The sequence below is a fragment of the Mycteria americana genome, chromosome 5 (genome assembly GCF_035582795.1).
Source record: "Mycteria americana isolate JAX WOST 10 ecotype Jacksonville Zoo and Gardens chromosome 5, USCA_MyAme_1.0, whole genome shotgun sequence".
NCBI lineage: Eukaryota > Metazoa > Chordata > Aves > Ciconiiformes > Ciconiidae > Mycteria > Mycteria americana.
The window spans coordinates 16707733-16727922 of NC_134369.1; the positions used below are offsets into that span (position 1 = coordinate 16707733).

A 20190-nucleotide genomic window follows, 5' to 3' on the forward strand; every position below is an offset into this window, starting at 1 on the left:
TTTATTTCTCACTAGAGACGGGCTCCACACCTTAATGCCCACTGAAACTGTAAACTTAATCTCACTACAGCTATTAAAATTATCTTCTTACTTGCACTAGAATCAAATTCGTCTCTCAGACACAGCCACCTGCAATTAACTTCAGATTTTACTTGCACATATATGTGCGAGGGTAAAATTTATTTTGGGACATTCACCATTATACCAGACAGCTAGGACTGTTCTGGCTCCAAAGTTAAGATCTAATATGTTGATATCTCTGAGACCAAGTAACTGGAGGTTGATCATATTCCATTTATCTGCAAAAAAAAGCCCCAGTCATCTCCCTTCCTTTACAGGGAAATACTGTAACAAATGGCCATAACCTGGGCCTCAGTTAAAAAACCCAATTGCCAAGCCCATAGGTTATATGGTAGTAATTCACCATACTACGGAATCTATACTGCCTTCTGGGGCACTTACGTTAACTCTAGAGTTCTGCAGTTAATATAGCCAATGCAGGTGCACTGTATGCACGTGAAGTGTGTTGCTAATATTTTGCATGTAGAAGGCACCGAGATATGAAATACGTAAGGGTCTCACCAACTCTCTCTTTGGCCAGACACTGTTTCTATTCAGTGGAATATTTTTGTACTTGCAAAACTCAGGTCTTCATCAAAAACAAGTTTTGAGAGTTATTCAGAATCATTACACCAAAACATTTTAAATTACTCATCTTAAGATTAGAAACACGGAATTTGAAACATTCTAAAACCAGCACAAACTTACATTTAGCATTGACAATAAATAAAATAAAAGCAGCAGCAGAAAATTAAGTATGGCAACATCAAATGGTTCATAAGAGACAGACACTTTGGGGAAATTAATGCTTTACCCGTGTGGATCATTTATAGAGGATACTACATAAGGGAGGGAGCATGAGGAACAATTATTCACAAAGCAGTCCCAGTGTACACTATGGACAACCACAAATTCGATCCTTTGCAGGAGTTTATTCATGTGCAATACAGCCAGCTTTGCTGGGGAGCAAGAGCTATTACTAAAAAATTCCTGTAGCTTGGCACATGCTGCACAAGCTGACAGTTTTTTGCACTTGCACTACCATAATCACACTAATTTACTGAATCAACTAAAGATTCCCAAAAACGGACCCCAAAGTGCTTATGTAAAATCTTTGCAACAAGTAGTCTGATTATCCATTAAGTGGGGTGATACCAGCCAACAGCAAGAGAAAACAAAATTAAACATCCATCAGAATGTGCAATTCATCCAAATTTCATACCACAGGCACCTATAAATATATGAGTCATTATAATAATGTACAAGGTAATTATATTTCACCACTCATTTCCTTTACCCAAGGAGGACCTCTCATCTTCAGATGGAAGATACGATCCAGACTCACATTTTTATGACTAAGAAACCCTGCAAGAAGCATAGCTTACATAAAGCAGCACCCTTAGACTAGCAGCTGTGTAGACACAGAAGAAACTCAACATCGTATATCTAACATAGACTTTACCTTCTACCCGCCAGTGGCCTACACCACCACCACCAATAAGCAGCCTACCTCTTAGACTGGAATCGTCAGCCTTAGGCTAGATAACAAACTCTTCACTCACGCTAAGTGTTTCACATTTAAACCCAAGACAAGCAGACAGAATTCAAACAGGACTCTTCAGGAAGGACAGAGTTAGGACAGTTGTTAGTGACATAACTCACAGACACCTGGCAAACAAAGAAGGTATTTGGAGGAATGTAGCTTCTTTGTTGCTACCTACAGACAAGCCTCAACAACAAAACTAAGAGATTATTTTGCTGCTTTGTTATTTATTAAAGAGATGATAGGATCACCCTCAGGGCAGTCCCAGGGCAAAGAGTCTGGCAAAGCAGAGATCCTCTTGACAGTTTTTCCCTAGGATTAAATTTTACATCTCATTCGATTCTAGCTTACTAAGCCATGGACCACAAAACTAAACCTAGACCTTCACAAGTCACTTCTCTAACCTCATGTCTACTCAATTCAAGTAGAGAATGCCTAGTGAGGCCTGGAAGTTTAGGAAAAGCAAACGAATTACTATACTGAATCAGCCCACTCCAGTGACAGGTGTTTCACAGGCATATAACAGAAACCCTCACAGACAGTTACAGAATAACCTACAAAGTCTGTTCTTAGGGTCCATAAAAATTTATATCCTTTCAAGAGACTATAGAGATTTTTGTTTGCTTTTTTCTATGTGAACTTGAAATTCTCAATATCAGCATCCAAACATTCACTGAGTCCTGCTATGATGTATGTCCTTCTCAAAAGCATTTGTTATTGTTGGGTTTGGTTTTGGTTTTTTTATTAAACAAAATCTCTCTAGGAATCCAAGGCTTTAATCTGAATTATTACTGCTTGAACATCTGTTAAAAAAATTCTGGCTGTAAAAGTAGAACAGATTCTGGTTTACACAGAAAACTACATAACTCATAGATACCTGGCAAATCAAGAAAGCACTTTAAGAGATACAATCTAAGATGCAATCATTAGATCTCAGGGAGTCAGAGAAAAACCACAAAAAGAAACATTGCTTTCAATGGTTACTTTCAACGTTACTGTGTTTAGTAGGCTGAGTCTTCGTTGATTTGCAAATCCACACATGCCCATGGGAGTGGGATCTCAGATCATTTAGCATCATGGCAGATTTCCAGTTCTTGGCAGGAGGGTTGTTTTTCTCCATGAATCAGCAACTGTCCATCACACTACAATCTGTGAAGTGAAAAACCCACCTCATCAGCATAAACTATATGCATGGATGTGTGTATACATCAGAGAGGACTTTTTGGTCTGTCTATATATAGCCCACATGTGAGGATTGCCATTTGCACAGACAAGCACGTACATACTCCCTAAAGTCAACCACACAACGAAGTGACTTCTCTCACCTTCTGCAGTCATACAATGCTTTGATAATGCAGCACGTTATTTGCATTGTAATATTTTAAATGTTATGGTAAACAACAAAAACATCAAGCCATCTTCTTTACTGCTTTCTCCCCATCAACAGGCAACTCCAGGCACCGACCCCACTGTGGTCAACTGCAGAACAACTGACTGTTTGCCTGCTGCTGAAAAGCAAGCTACATTTGCATTTTCAGATAATGCTTACCAGCAAATGCATTCTAAACACCCATCAGCAAGGAAAACAAGAAGCAAATAAGTTACATTTCAAACATCTTCCTGAAACATGCTCCAGAATTTTAACAGCTCCCTATAATACAGATAATACCTCTAAACATTATAGCAAATGAGATGAATGCTGCCCTAGTAAAATGAACTTATTCTCAGAAATACTCTGACAAGAAAATCACGCACTTTGGAAATATATTACAGAAAAGCATGTACTAATAATTCCTCCTTTTATTCTTTCTGTGCCTGTCTCTCTCCCTGATACACAAGAGATTGCAGTATTCTTACTGTATGGCATCGCTGTGTTAATATTAAATAACAACAGATTTGCTGGCTTGAAAATGCCACTTTTTAAAGGAGGCAGGGGGACAACTACTATGATCAGAAAACCACTGTCAAAATCCAGAAATCTGCCTCCTCCCCTCCTCCCCCCCCCCAATGATTCACAGTGTAAACTGCTAGCAAAATTATAACCTGATCCACTGGATGAAGTAGTTCAGCAGAATGCCTGGCTCTCCATCGTTTCCTCTGCTTGAATTATATGTCCAGGACACTGCAAAATTTACCAAAACCATATCTCTTTTCCAGAACCTAATCATAAAACCTACACCTCATGGATATAGATTCACGATTTGAGGCTATACATAAATTCACTCAGTAAACTGGTTTTGTTTCTTGCAGCACTAATTTGCACATGGACTGAAGACCACTGAATACAGAACAGCCAAGTTATCAAACTGCAGCAATACTGTTGAAAGAGAAGCGTTTTTTTTTTTAAATGCAAAAATGTATTTTATTATTATTAGTTGCATAAGGGTGATCTATGTTTACACAACTCAGAGCTGGATTTAAAACCAATTTTAACAGCCAACTGTTTCAACTTGCATCTAAATAAACTGCATTTCTTCATTAGCTGGAATTTGCTGCAGTCTGTCAGCCATCTGTACTGTCTTGCATTCTGTTCTCCGTTCAGAGCACCACTATCAAATGTTGGTGATATAGTATTGCTCTCTTTGGAGACATCATGACTACACTATAAATAGTTTAGAGACATAAAACACTATTTCTAACAGTTGTCTTAGTATCTGCTTTCTCAGAACGCATTAGGTTGTTCTGTTTCTCACCCAATTTTGGTTCTCCGTAGCTTTTTGTGGATACAAGGAGAAGAGATTTTATTTTTGGTGCTCTCAGAGGTGCAGAGCAAAAACTGCAGCCCAAGCACAACTTTATTCAACTTCTGCACCTTTCAAATCCTGGATGCAGAGGCCAAACCCCAGAGCACAACCCTGCAAATATCTGCACTGCAGTCACAGGGGTGACTGCATAGTGCAGAATAGCCAGGCTGTTGTTAAACCAACTAGTTTGGGTGCTAGCCGCAGTCATGGAACAGGCCTGCACAGAGAGGTGCAAACTGACCCACGCTCCCCTGCCCACGCACTGAGATCACACCCCAGCCAAACCCAGCCTGGAAACTTGCGCTGCATTAGTGCAGCTCTGTAGTGGAGCTCAGAAGCCCTCAGAGCCTTGCAGAGCCCTGGCTCACCTCTAGCTAGCTCAAACATCAGCACATCCCTTGCTCTGGCAGTATGGGCCTCAGCACAAACTGATTTGTGCCACTTCTCCCTATCCTTTTCCTAGGATCACAGCGCACATAGACATACCCCAGAGCAGCCTTACAGTCCCCTGAGCTTTGCATGCCGGGGCCTTCCCTGCTGGCAGCACTGACCTCTGTACCCCAGACCCTGGGGCTGTCAGGGGTCCCCCAGAAGCCAGTGCTTGCACCACGAGTCCCCTCCAGCCTGCAGTCAGACCCAGGGCTTTTTGGGCTGCTCTAAACTGCTCCAGCTCTCTCAAACAATTCAAATTCAAAAGGGACTGCAACACAGCTGAGAATGTCACCCAGACAGTTTAGCTACTGATTTGAGCAGCGTGCACTAGTTTCAAACTTCAGAGGACAGGTGATAGTACCTTCAGAAGAACACAGCTCAAAAATCCAAGTCCCTAATAAGGCCTTTTGTGGCTTGCTGAGTCATCCTCTCTTTTAGGAAGTTGGGAGAACCAGCAGTAAGACAGGAAAGCTCACACACACCTTAAACTCCAATTTTCTGTCTTCTAGGGACAGCAGAGCACTAGAATGTTACTTGTATAACCGATACCACTTGACAAGTGATGCAAGACAAACCACAAAAAGCTACTTGATACCCATGTTAGTTTTCCAAACCAGAAGCTGCCTATTCAAATATGCCTTTTTAGTTCACCCAGTGGATGAGTTTATAACTTTACAGGAAGTTATAGGAAGGACTTGATGCTCTGCCTTCAAGCTGACTTCCGGACTTATATCATACTTCTGACTTCAGAACTGCAGTGCTATAACCCGCCTACCTATGACAGAACAAATTTGCTGCCCTACAGGAACATACTCATAGCGTATTTGTGCAACACGACATCCCTGACAGGGGTGTCAGAATTCTGAACACTGACTTTGGGTGTAAAATCACTTACCGAGGAGTGAAGATGCCTTATTCTTAGAGCTTCATTTCAGTTTCATTTCTCAGTTTCTGGTTGAGGACAGTGTGGTGAAACACTACTTTTATTACCCCGTCAGACATATACAAAGGTGATCCTGACTCACTGACAATCAAACCATAAGAGTGAAGTTTTGCCATCTAGTACTCCCTGATAAAAACAGATATTTAGCATGCAACTCAGCAGAAAAGTTCTGCAGGTTTCTGAAGACGTCCCTCTGGAGAAGTTTGGGGGTTTTTTTATAGCTTCTGGCTCCTTTTCTGGAACAGCAGCAACAAAAATGCCTACACCCTTGTGTCCAGATCATTTTCAGCAGAATTTTGTGTGCATTAAACAAGCCAAGCTGCAGGCGTGAAAGCAGGCTGCCGGAGGGGCTCCCAGCCACAGCATGCTCCTACAGAGCTGCAGTACTACTGTTACAACATGAGGAAAATCAACTCAGACATGCAAGCACTTAGGGGGACAGGATACAAAACAGTTCTTTCAACAATTTTTTTCCCCTTCTATATCTACACTTCAAAGAGGGGCCGGGGGATAAGAGAGTACAGGTCTGTTCAGTTCTGTGACTGAAAGAATGAAAAAATGCAATACCATTGTCAAAATTTTCCAACTCTATTTTGGCACATCACATCTCAAAACCAGCCTGATGTAAAAATTTCAAGCATGTTTAACTCAAAAGCCCTTGACATCATCTAATGCACAGGCTATTTATCATAAATGGAGGTGCTTATTTTTGGACTTCACCTTGGAACAGGAAAGAATGACTGTTTTGTCAGCACCAAAAAAGTTTATAAATCCTGCCAAACATATCAACATTACATATTTCAAAGGTACCTTACATATACTGCAGAGATATCCACAGCTCTCTGCAAAGTTCATTCAGCATTACAAAGAGATGTGCATGCTTTGAACTCAATGTGAAATCAGGTCACGTCGGTAGCCACCAAGACTTACCGTCTCCACATGCATAATTATTGGTTTTAAAGCTTTTAAATAACTAGTGCAATTTCTAATGTACTTTTTACATGTAAAAAAAAATTAAACACTTTTTTTTAATACTTCTCCTTTGCCCATCCCACAGTTCTTACACACACGATGATACTACTAACTGCATTAACCCTCTGGAGCTCCAACAGCTACAGAGAATTTTGGAAAGTTTGCAAACCTGCAAGAGACATCCTTTGTAGTACTAGATTTTCTGTATGAAAAGATAGCAATTTTTCACTTTCTTACTTGCCCCAAACTTGTGTATTGCTGTTATACAGAAATTCTAATTAATAGGTATCATGGGGAATTACAGGTCCAATGGCAGGCTGCATTCATAGAAGTCCTTTTACACTGTCTTTGCCTTTTAACAATCTCAAACTTTTTGAAACACTTCAAACAATCTCACTCCATTGTGGCACCCTTTCACTGCCTTCAACTAAACTGATATAGCACCTTTCCAGCTACATGTGTAGGATATATCACTTCAGTGCTTAGAACTGTTCAGATTTCTAACTGGCTTCAGAGCACATGACACCAGCAGTCACCATCTGTGCTACCAGCACTGAAAGAATCAACAACTAGGACTTCCCACACCTGGAAGTAGTGCTGACCCTGCTATGTCACTCCCAGAAAGTCTTCAATAAAGCAGTCTCCCTAGTCAAAACCACAGGATGGCATCTTCACCAGCAGTGAGCCACCCACCTCAATACTTTGCCACTTCCTCTACACACACAGTAGTTAGTCACTTCTTCTGCCCACCCATGTTTCATCCAAAACACTACTGGACTTTTTTTTTTTTTTTTAAAGCCTTCTATATACACTCAAAACATCAAAATCCTTCTCCTAAAGTTTTGCCACTGTTATGATACCTACAAACAGGGAAAAAAAAAATTGGCAACAACACATGCTTCATGTCAACTGCACACCATGCTAAATGACAATGGTATTGTTTCCTTCCTGTGTCCTGCCTGCAAGCATCTCTATATACTCAGCCTGTAAAGACCGTAAGAAATAGTATTTTTGTTTGCATCTGTGCACTACCAAGTCTAAAAAGATACTATTGTAGACCTAAGCCACTGGGAGAACACAAATAAAAGACAACTTCTTTTCAATTGTTACAGACTGAAAACTCAAGAAAATTAGATTCTTCTGTTCAACACCAATGAGCTGTGCTATTTATCAGACTTGGGCTCCTTGGGCTTTATTTTGTAACCTTCCACAACACTAATTCTATTCCAGTCAGACTTTCATACCACCCTTTGCAGAAGGTATCCAAATGCCCCCACAAAAGCACTTAACCTACCATGAAAAACTATCAAGTGCACTTCCATTCCTTATCCTCTTCTGCAGGTGGAAACTACAAGGGAAGTAAATATCAGCTATACACCATGCATTAAGCCTTGAAAAGCCAAGGCAGCTTGTAGCAAAACACTGGTGCTTTAGGTGATTTGCAAATGCACAGCTCTTCAAACCCCAGTGATTTCATCATGCCAAAACCAGACCGAGAAGTCATATGGTTTATAACAGCAGCAGCACTGCTGCTCTTACAAAGAATGGAAAAGGTTCCTTGCTGCTGTCTTGCAGATTTGAAATAAAAGTAAAATCTTGGGCTATGCGCTAGTTTTCCACAAAATTGATTGTGAGGCCTTTTATTCAAACCCAAAGTAGAAAGTCCAGGCATAAGTAGAAAAGAAATAAATGAAAAACAAAAGCCTTGTTTCTAGCACACTTGTTTGTAGATCAAGCTGACTTAACGTGTCAAGTGTAATTGAGGTGAAAAAAATTAGCTTTGTGTTTAAAGGTTCGCTTATACTACTCTGAGAAAGAATAAAAATAAAAGGGAACTTCTTCAGACAAGCAGAGATTCTTAAAAAGAACTGCAGACAGCATACATGATTCTAGATGACTAATACTGTAACTCAGAAGAAACACTCAAATAAAAATTATTCTCATGAATCAGGACACTCTTTTCCAAGAAACATTTTAATGATGACAAAGTCACATCTGTGTCACCTCTGAACAACTCTGTCTCCTTTCAGTTTACTGTTTACCCTTGCAAAAGAACACAACATTGCAGACATCGGGTTTTTTAATTTTCTGAAGAGCAGAGACTCTGTTTTTAGTGAACTAATTTCAATAGCATATCTGTCACACAGACTCGGCATCTATTACTACTCAAAAGAAAACAGAGGACAGTGAGAAGGACATAGAATAAAAATTATTGTTATAAATTTAGAGCAAAACTGTCAGCATAAATCAATACAACTGAATTTTATATGACCAAAGAGCAATTTATGCTAGAAAATGGCACATGACTAGAGAAACAGCAGAACAAACCCTGAAAATCAAATGACCATTTTAAGCACCCAGATCAAGGGCTCTGATTTTCAATGTATGGACAGTTAAACTGCAGAGCAGCTTCTCAACACATTTTCTACTTTGCGAACTTCGGAGTATAAAGAAAATAAGAACAAAGAGGAGAGAACAGCTAATTTTAGTGCTTCTGGGCTAAAACAAAATAACAACAAAGAACCATTGAACCACGAAGCAGTTTTTTTCTAAGCTGCTATTTCAGTTACAATCTTCCTCTCCACAAGCCAGTACTGGAAAGAAGATGCCAGCTTCTACCCTACCAGCGTAATACAAGCACCTTATTTTATCCAGAGGGGCACATTGAGAGCTCTGAACTGCTTACATAATGCCTCTATGCATAATGCCAAAATGTGTATTATAGCTGACAGGAAAAAAACAGCATGATTTCTTTAATTTCCTTCTCTCTCATTGGTTGCCTTCCTAGTAAGAAGCATCACTTCTGCAAACTGAACTTGATTTGAGCCTTGCCCAGTGCATTTTAACAAATAACCTGAAAACTCATCCCTCTGACAGCTTGTTATATTACAGCACTAGACTGAAGCATCATAATTCTGAATTTTGGGCATGTGTGGAAACAGTTTTGAGGACAGAAACAAGATCTTAAGATCACAGGATAAATCACGTTCAATGGGACCTCATGAGGTTTCTAGTCCAACCTCCTGCTCACAGCCAAGTCAGCTACGAGATCTGACCGCATTGCTTGGGCTTTATCCAGATATGTCTGTTCCATTCTGTAATAATGGAAATGGTACAACTACCCCGGGCAGCCTGTTCCACTGTTTGATTGTCCTCATGGTGAAAACGGTTTTCCTTATATCAAGTCTGAACCTCACATTTTAATTTGTTTGTCCTTTGTTTCTTGTCCTCCTGCCCAACTCCATCTTCTTTATGAACCTCCTTGTAGGTACTGGCAGGCTGCTCCTACGTGCCCTTGAAACCTTCTCTTCTCCATGCTGAATAAGTGTAGTAAGATCTTAATTGTGAAATTTTCATCTATCAGTTTCAGTTAACAGTAAACAAGGCACTGAGACAGTTACCTCCTCAAAAAAAAAACCCTAAAACTTTCAGCTTTTAAAACAAGCATGCGGTCTTCAAAGAAACTGTAATCATCTCATGTGAATGGACTTCTGAACTCTGATTTTTCTGAGGTAAGTTCCCTTTTCTGTAAGTATTTAGTCAGAACAACTCATCTTATGTTTCCAACATCATCAATACTACTCAAGGGCAGAACAAGTTTCCTACAATTTAAGGATGAATGGGTTGGTTTTGGTCATTGTTTCAAAATAAAGCCGATTCAGAAGAGAGGGCAAACGTGGAAGTTTCTCTCCTGAGTGGCAAATTACTTTAATAAATTTGGGCAACCAAACAGAAAACCAGAACAGATAATGCTATGCTGCCTTCATACACAGCAGCTACAGCAACATTAAAATATACTGGGTTAGGTTCATAATATTGTTGTTAAAGTTTGCTCTTCTCAAAGGACCTATGTGCTATTGCTCTGCAAAACTTCACAAGAACAAATAATGCTTTCCAAGCATTAAAGACACATTAACATGACATAGGTCATGGGAAATTCAAACTTCAAATACTTACTGAATCCAATAGAGCAGAGACCAAATCAGTATTAGAACAAAGAAGAGGGTTACATTAACTAAAATAAAGCTCTCTGAAATGATTAAGTAATTTTTCAGTCACTACGATAACACATATTCCAGTGGCTTAGATATCAGTGAAAGAGTCATTTAGACACATTTTCACTTTTAATCATTTACTGGAACACATAACCCTCTGGCCCAATTCCAGAAGATTTCTCAAATCCAATACAAAAAAAAAATTCATGTCAGCCTGAGCAGCCACTAGTAACCTACACCATACCACATGAACTGTAAGCTGCAACAAGACACACACAGCAATACAGCAGGACATTTTAAAACTGTATTCATTTTTTGTGCTCTTCAAATACATTAAAAAAAAGACTTGACAACAAACATTTACTTCTATCACCATTTCACTGACCATGTTACTAGCCAATTCATCCATTTGTCCCTAAGAGACAAAGCTAGTATGCTTATTCTTGCTCATAAGTAAATGTTTAATTCCTTAAAAACATTTGCATTGAGCTAAAATCTGTTACACTTAATCATCTTCAGCTTTACCTCACTTCTCAAATCAATAGGCCTAATCAAGCATACTTTGCATAGCTGAATGTAAAACTGAATGTTTGTCAAATGACAACTAAAATATTGTTATCCAAAAACATTTTAGAAACTCAGTTGAAGCTACAACAATGTGTGAAGCTAGCTTAAAAACCAGAGGGTTTTTTTTCATAGACAACATAGGGCTGCAAACTTGCTATTTCACTTTGGTATTAAAACCTGTTTCAGGTTTTCAAGATTTTTTAAAAACAAGATTTCAAGATATATTTAAAACAAAACAATTATTACAAGACTTTCAAGAAAAGCTTGCCTTAACACACGTACTCAGCCTCTCATAGATGATCACTATCATCACTACCTTAAATGAATCTCTGATATATATCTTTTATATTATTAGTTTATGACAGCCACCAGAAACTGAACAATCATATGGTTTTAAAACATGGTGGACAACTCCACTGGATACTGTACAGCTCCCCTGACTTAGGTGCACCTCTCTACTTCAACACTGGACTTGACCCAGAAACTCTGCTGCATTTCAGGTGTCCAGTCAAGAGTACTATAGAGCTGTGTTGTCTGCAAACAAATATCAAAGGATTCTATACAGGAGATTTACTGTGAAGAGTTATACTACACATAGGAATGCTTGCTGGTTTTTTCCTTATCCCTTTTATTCTATTCTGTCCATCAGAGACCTAAGCATTGCTGCTTGCTTCTATTTAACCATGTGGGTTTTACCCCTCTTTCTTTTGTCAGCTGTTTTCTTAAGATATGCTTTGAACTATGCTGCTGTTCCAAGACAGCTCACCTGCAAAGATTGTTTGAAAACCCTGCCTATTAGGACATGACTCAGGGCAGAAGGCAGGTGCATAACGCTATCCAATTTTAGCGTGGCAATGAGACAAGAGCAGCAGAATGAACAACAGATTCTTTGCAACTTCTAGATGGGAAAATACAGTTGGGCTTACTGCATACTCGGCTAATAAAATAATTTTGTATAGTCATCTAAAACCACTGCTGCATTCCTTCTGCTCTCCCAGGATCACGCTGTTTGCCTTGCTATGATTGGCAATGTGCTGATCTTCAATTCTTCACACATCTCCATCCAGTAATGCCAGGCTTGAAGTGCCTTACAAAGACAGGAGAGAAACACATGGGTATTCTGCTACATGTAGCAGAGCTTATGCTTTGAGAAAAAGGTGCAGAATACAACTATTGACCACTAAGTCTTTTATTCATTTCAGCAACTCTGGTAGCAGAATCTGCCTGGGGGAAGTGTGCTGCTACATTGCCAGAGGAAGGAAAAGATTATTTAAATATCAGGCAGGTCAGCTCTAAAACTCAGCTGAAAAGGTTGACACTGATCCAGGGGAAATAAAGCGCTACTTGCATCTCACCTTGAGGTATTGCCCTTAGCTGAAAAAAGGGATGAATAAAAAGCCATACCTTCAGGTTTCTGCAGTATAGAAGTTTCTCCTCTCCAAAAGCAGGAGGATGTATAGCATATAGAAAAAAGTGTCCTTGAGACAGTGACTGGCAGGCCTGAATGCCATCCCCCAGAAGGTCCAAACAGACTGTAGACCTTAAAGAATTTTCAAATGCCAAGGACACCTGCTTACAGACACTTGAACACTCCCTTCCCCCAAAGTTTGGAAAAAGCCTTTTCTCTGAGAAATAATGCATTGAAGTATCCAAAAGTTTATGACCAAACACACATTTTAAAAAAGGTAACAAAGCTGTCTCTGCAGACCGTCTCTCACAGGTGCAAGTCCAGCACTATAACAAATGTGAACAGTGTGACAGGCTTGTTTAGGTGTGCAGTGCTGGCTTCCCAGCAGCCACACCAGATGGCTCTCAGTAGGGCTACACAAGAACAACTCACTTGGGCAAGAGAGCAACAGAAACAGGGGAAAAAACACAGAAGCAAAATATCTCACAAGGAAGCTTCACCTAAGGCATGTGAAATGATTACGATCCTGGCATGAGAGATCTTTGCTACATAAATTACGAGTGAAAGCAAATTACCTGAACTGTTGGGAGGTGCAACTCAGACAAACGTAACAACCATGAATTTTCTAATACCAGTTCTCTAAAATCAAAGTATTCCTCTTCAATTATACCGAGGTATAACTAAATTACATGTAACAACACAAGCACAACACCTCTATTTTTACTACTTCTGACATCTGTCTTACCATGAATTTAATTAAAAATTACTAAGTGAATGACATTAAAATAGCCTCACTGAAGAGCAAATCTAGAATTCATAGATGCATTTTTGTTAGCTCAAACATAAAACTAATTTAGTGTCACCACCCCAAGTGTTTCAATGTTTTTGATTCATTTTCTCCCTGAGTATCAGCCAACATATAGTATTGAATACAAAAGAAAATAAGAAAGGTAGATGGAATCTAAGCATGAGTATTATTTGGTATATTATATATATTTCTCTCAATAAGTGTATAAGCACACAATACAGGTTCATCACAGTGAATCACATTTATCTAACATGAATAAAAGGATTTCAGAATTTGGTCCTGATTTCTCAAACTGTCCAAATTGAGTGCTTAGCTCCATAATAACAAAAGAAGAGAAAGCAAAATGTTTTAGTCACAGGACTCAAAGAGAAAGGACATGCAGTCTCACTGAATGGGAAGAGATGTTTCTGAAGCATGTTACCTGTTGCCAAAAAGATAATAAGCAGCAGCATAATTTGAAATCCCTGTAGTAACACAGGTATCTAAAAGAAGCTGTCAGTAAGTAAAGTGTAAGGAGGACAGTACAGGCAAAAAAAGGTTGAAAGAGCAACCTGGAACGTATATTTAATTTCAGCAGTGGTACATCAGTAGTCCCTCACGTACTTAGCACTACTAAATTTGAAGTCCTCAGATAAAATGACTTTATTAGAATTCTCTCTAGCATGGTATGCTGAGCACAAACTCAACATAAGTGAAAACGCTCTTTTCTCACCGCCTTTCTGCCCATCTGACCGAAAATGGAGGCCTCACACGCAAAACCAGTCATCCTTGAAGACCCTGAATACTGTCAGTCTTAGTGCACTCTTAACTCAATTGGCCACAAGACATTGTAGATGTCTCCATGTACCATGCAGAAAAGCAAAACAGGATACTATACTGTCCAGTTTGTTGAAGAGGTAGGGATGGGACATATTATCTCTCAAACATAAAAGACATTAAATTCACATAATATCCTATTTCATATTTCTGAACAGCTTCTCAGCTAAGCTAAAACATCTGTATCTTAAGATGATTAAATAACATCATCATAATACACAAATACCATCTTAATCTTTTTAAGTAAAGAGACACAATGATTTGCTTTTCATGCCCCTCCAAGCAGTCTGTATTTCAGACTTGATGTGGCAAGGAAAACCAAAGACAGCAAATTAATCCTGTAAGACTTAATGCAAACTGCTGAACCAGAAGACAGCCTTCTATTACTCTGTTCCAAGTATTCTCTCATTTTCTGAAGCTGCAAATCTCGACATTATGTTCTGCTTAGGAGATTTCAGTCTAACATCTAAACTGAATACAAAACAGCTCCATGGAAAGTTTTACACCTGACCACATAAACGCATTTCTACGTGTCTCTATATTTTTTGTCACCTTAATTCTGTGTAATAGAGGTCCCAGATACAAATACTGAGTAGAATCAGCAGTACCAAAGAGGAAGAAGTCTTAGAGATATGCAATTAAACTTAAAAAGTGACTGTCATCACAGATTTCCATTTTCTCATTTGTTTAAGGTTACATCTATTTCCACATGATATAATAAACATGAAATAATATTTTGTATTCTTTTAAAACAGAATTAAGAATCAAACCACAACAGGTGCCATGAAACAGCAAAAGAGAAGATTGTGAATTTTTGTTTTCTGAAGACTGACAACATCCCCGCCCACCACAACCTGTGACTCGCATTCCCAATGAAAGCATTAGATTCACTGTGAAATAAAAATCAATCTGCGTGTTCTTAAGAAACTGGCACGCAATTTCAAAGTAATCCTTTCAAACATGACAAATTTAAATTTTCAAAAGACAAGCTGACACCTACTAGCTCAAGATAAGATCACTGATAATAAGACTTATGCTCTCAAATACCCATATCAGTGTTGGAAATAATGATTGTTTTCATAAATGTTCTCCTTGTCCAACAATCCACTCAAGAACATGAAACAAAAGGTAGGATCAAATACAGGCTTTGGACCTGAATCAGTTCTTCATACAAGTATTCAAGACAGACCACTTGAGGTGAAAAGATTGTCTTTTGCCAACTTCTCTAAATATAAGATGCTGAGAAACAGATTCGCCTCAGAAATCCACAGTAGAATCCCTTGATATATCATGTACTGTATTAAGCAAGGTGGTATCAGAGCAACCAATGATACAGTGCATGAAACCTGTGTATTTGACCAAGCTGCGAGCAGCCAACATGGGAAGTTACTGTAATGCTTTCCAGACTTCAATTTAGAAACACTTCTACCACTTCTACCTTTGTGCAGGCCCCAAAGTACCTTCACTAGCTATGGCTGTATGCTAAACTGCAAATTGGACCAAATTTTTAAGAAGCTGATTTTGCAGAGCTTATATATATAACGACAACCACAGAAGATGAAGAATCAAGATGATACCTCTGTTCTCCAGCAAACACATTCATCTCACTTGTATTTCTCTGAGTTTTCAAGGCATTCTGATAGTATGAAAGCAACTACAGAGCATTGCACACCAGTCTGATGTGTTGAACTTACCACACCAGGTACAACAGCTGCACCCAAACTATTATTTCCCCCCCCAGGGAAGGACTAGTGACAGGACTTACAGGCTCACATAATGCCACAAACATTGCTTGATCTCAGCAGGCTTGTATGCAGCCAGGTGAAAAACTGCTGCTCACATGGTATCACGGCAGCCTCAATGATCCAACCGACTGAGCAAACTGGAAAGGCTTCACTGATGTGCACTGGAGGAGAAGAGCCACCTTGCTATATGGTTTTCATGGAAGAAGTACATTTAAACCAAGAATATGAAATATACACAATAATTAAAAACCCTATAGTGCTTTCTATCTCGCTTCCTGTTCCGATTTCCTCACAAAATTCTGAAAAATTCTTGTAACTGTGCTCCCAAAAGTCACAAAGTTTTTTTTATAATTGTAAGCCAATTATTGTCTAAATTTTTATAAATATACAACTATTTGCTCTAAAAGTGGGTGCTCCTTTTTTCATTTTAACTGCATGGCCACAGTGAGTAATGCATCTTTAGGAAAATCAGGATGCCTTCATTTTTTCTGTGTAGTGGTTAAAGCCTAAAGAGGGAGCAGTAGCAGATCAAGAAGTCAAAGAAAAAAAAAAAAAAACACACATAAACCACCACAATCAATTCACTGTTCGCTACTTCTGGAATTTACTTTTGTGCATTTAAGTCATAAACCCTTTCCCAAAACTACTGAAGAAAAAGGGGTTTCCTCCATCCAGACATTAAAAAAAAAAAAAAAACCCCACACAAAAAAAAACCGCCCCCCCCAAAAAAATCCAAAAACAAAACACACACACAAGAAATCAAAATAGGGGACCAAACAGAGAAGACACAAGAAGGGAATAAGATTCAAGAATTAAAAATCATATCCTATGCTTGCATCTGTACAGAGAAGAACTTACAAACACAAAGTACTACATCTTGGCATACACAAAAGCAATAAAGGAATTGCATAGTTATATACACCTGCAATGTATCTTGTCATAACACTTAATCAAATGTTAGACACCATAATACCTCTGTCTGGATTAAAGTGGCTGAAATCTGTTAGATGAAGTTTGTTAGGTGGCTTTCATTCCTTCCCTCCCATAACCTCTTGTGAGGTCTAGCAGAGCCTGGCTTGCCTTTTTTTTTTTTTTCTTTTTTCCCTTCTCTTTCTATAGAAATAAACCAAGGTCTCAGATTTTCAAGGCCTTGAATGGGTTCACACTTTCAAAGTGTGAAATCAACTAACAGTGGAGGCTGCAGATAAACCTTGGCAACTTAAAAAAGCTGAGCTGGACAGAAGGGATTTCCACTGAAGCAATTACCAGTAGGAAAACTGGCTATTTAATGCTTGTTAATTTAACACTTAAGAGCACAAACATTATGCCAAACAATGTTCTGGAAAAACAAACACATCGTAAGAACTCCCTTGCTGGCTCCCTAAGCACTTGTTACCAAGGAAGGGATTGTTTACATTAGCTCTACACCTGGGAAGAGAAGGAGGAACAGCAAAATGGGAGCTAAAGTGGCAAAATGTAGGAGGTGGCATTTTCAGAACTATACCTCTAAGGAACTATCAATTTTTTTTCTCCCTGATAACGAAAAAAAGAAATTCTTTACAAAGTTTTTATTTGCTTTTTCTATGATAAAAAAAACTGCAAGGCATCAACAGGAGCATAGGTTTTAGCAATCTTTGCTGGTATCTGATTACATGAGATATCCACTGAACTTAGAGACCTCAGCAATCAACTGCCAGGAGACTAAGAATAAACCCTTAGGCAGGTTTTAAAACAGGAGACAGTTTAGCATTTTTCTTCTCACAGGATTAGATGCATCATTTTTACTTTTCCTTCTCCTTCCTCCTCCTCCTTTCACAAACAAGTTCCGTTGGTTGAATTCTGTGGCAAAGGCGCAGGCTATATTAGACCACGTAAAAACCACACACAGAGTTCCGAGGTAGGTTCTGCCTTTGACAACTTCAGTTTAAATTAGAGGCAAGGCAGCCAACAGGCAAAAGAGATGAGCCACCAGGCAGGAGGACAAACAGGTACCTGTCATTTAGCAGGCTACCCAGTAAACCAGTCTTTGAAACTTGCTGTGTGCCATGGCATATCAACAACTTTAAACATCACAGCAGAAACATGAGTTTCTCCCTTTTGTGAATCTTTTGTTGAACAGTAGCTTTACAATGACTTACAACATAAGTACAAAGGCCAGAAAGACTGGCATGGCTCACAGCTTAAATGACTCACTGATAAGTGAAAGCTGGAAACATCAGACTAATGAAAACAAACACCATCACCAGCGTAGAAGTACAAGCATAACCCAAGTTCAAACCAAATCCAAAATCCTTAAATTAAAAACACAGAGAAGCAGTCTGTGTGCTGGCCAGAACAGCACTGCCTCGGTAAGTTTATGGCTGCACAGTGACAAGTGAGTTTGACAGGACCAATGGAACAACTCAATAAACAGGTAGAGTTGGAACCACTAAGATCTCTCCCATCTCATTCATCTGTAGTACACTACCCAGTAACCCAGCACATTTTCCAGCTATATAATGCATACTATCTGTTCAGGAGTAACTTTTCAGAAGTAATACTCTTCTTAAGAAAAGGAGACAGAAAACCAATTAAGAACTAATGAAGTCACTTCTACCAATACAAAAAAGTAAACAATTAAAGAGAGTGTTCCATCACATTCCTATGAAGGTAACTTAAATGATATATTGCTCCTTGACTATTCCCCCCCCCCTTTTTTTTTTTTTAAATGATTCCACTGTTATAGAACCTGCCAATAAAATTCATCAACACAACAGAAAAAAGAAACCTAAGAACATAACTAGCATTTACACCAGAAGTTTCTTGACCTAAAGTTCTGGGGTCAGGCAGGTAAAAAAGACTTAATCTAACCCCAAATCATCATTTTTGCATTATTTTTTCATCCACAAAAGGAGGTATGGATGAGATTTCTTTGCAGAGAACACACTAAATTGATAGCTTTGTTCCAGTTCACTACAGCTTCTTATTGATTTTCTCTCGTTTTAGCCTACATTGATTTGTTAATCCCTTCTCTGTAACAGTTCTAATGACAAATTGAGAATGAAAAACTGCACGCTTTAGGGCCTTTTCCACCAAACTCTTGCTTCAAACCATATTTTCACTTGGATTTCGAACATGTACATGCACATACCCTGGGTTAGACCTGACTCACCTCAAACTAGGATGGATACTTTTTACATTGAAACTTTTCTGTTTAGGGTCCTCATGGATGAACAAAGCAACTGAACCAATGTCAGAACCAGTGAGGCAGAACTGGATTTCTGCACTAACAGTTGTCACCTCCCAAGGTTGCTGCTCACAGAGGCTTTGTCTTAACACCAAGTGCATTTTTTAAGCAATTTTACAGCACTCCCCATGGTTGGTTAGCAGGTATTAACTGCATCATGCATGTGAATGGCACTGGTGAAGGCTCATGGCTTTTGCTGGTGCAAAGAAATACTTCAGAGGAGCAACGAGCTGGGTCTCAAGTTGTCTCTGAGCTCAGAGTGAGATGCAGTCATGGTGCACTGTTATTAGAACAATCCATGCAGAACGATGGGACCCAGTCAGTATTTTTAATTTAAGGAATATAGTATGAGCATATGCAGGTCAGAGTTACAAACAAGATAACTAAGATTAGTCATTTTGCTACTAATAGGTCCATTAAATACAGCTGCCAATTTGGTCTCATTGTTAGGACTACACTACTGACAGCTCATGCACATCTGCACAAGCCATGGCTACTGCTGCAAGTAGTTTTAGTCTCTTTCCATTTCCCCGATACCTCCAAGTGAGGTATTCATTTGGAATTCTAACTGCAACACGCTAGCAAATGGAAAATGAATTTATGAATTATGAAGATTAAGGCTTCGCCCACACTCACATTTGTAACACCTCAGTCATCACATGCTGGGTGGGTCTCCAACTCTTGACTTCATCCCACGTCAGTCCTCCCCTACTTCACCCCAAACTGTAGGCAAATCAACCCTTCACGGTCTCCAACACAGATTACAAAGCAGCAGGCTGCCACCTCAGTGCTACAGGACAACCCCAGGAGAGCAATTTTGGTCATTTTAAACCAACACTCATCTGCAAAAACGGCAATTGGAAAATCTCTAGTTTGTCCTCACACAGCATATGCTCTCTGGCATGCAAAGGCAGTGCAGGAGTTCTCCTTT

General features: G+C 39.1%; 1 protein-coding gene across 10 annotated transcripts in view; it reads right to left on the reverse strand.

The window, feature by feature from the left end:
- Positions 1 to 20190, reverse strand: part of SERGEF (secretion regulating guanine nucleotide exchange factor) — a 161811-nt gene that overhangs the window by 97991 nt on the left and 43630 nt on the right. Inside the window, exon 10 of one of the 10 annotated variants that reach the window (XM_075502283.1) lies at positions 2594 to 2752. The exons of the other annotated variants lie outside the window; for them this stretch is intronic. Coding sequence (XP_075358398.1) covers positions 2741 to 2752 — 12 coding nt within the window. The 3' untranslated portion in view covers positions 2594 to 2740. Of the gene's footprint in view, positions 1 to 2593; positions 2753 to 20190 lie in introns of those variants that run through there. 10 annotated transcript variants of the gene reach the window in all.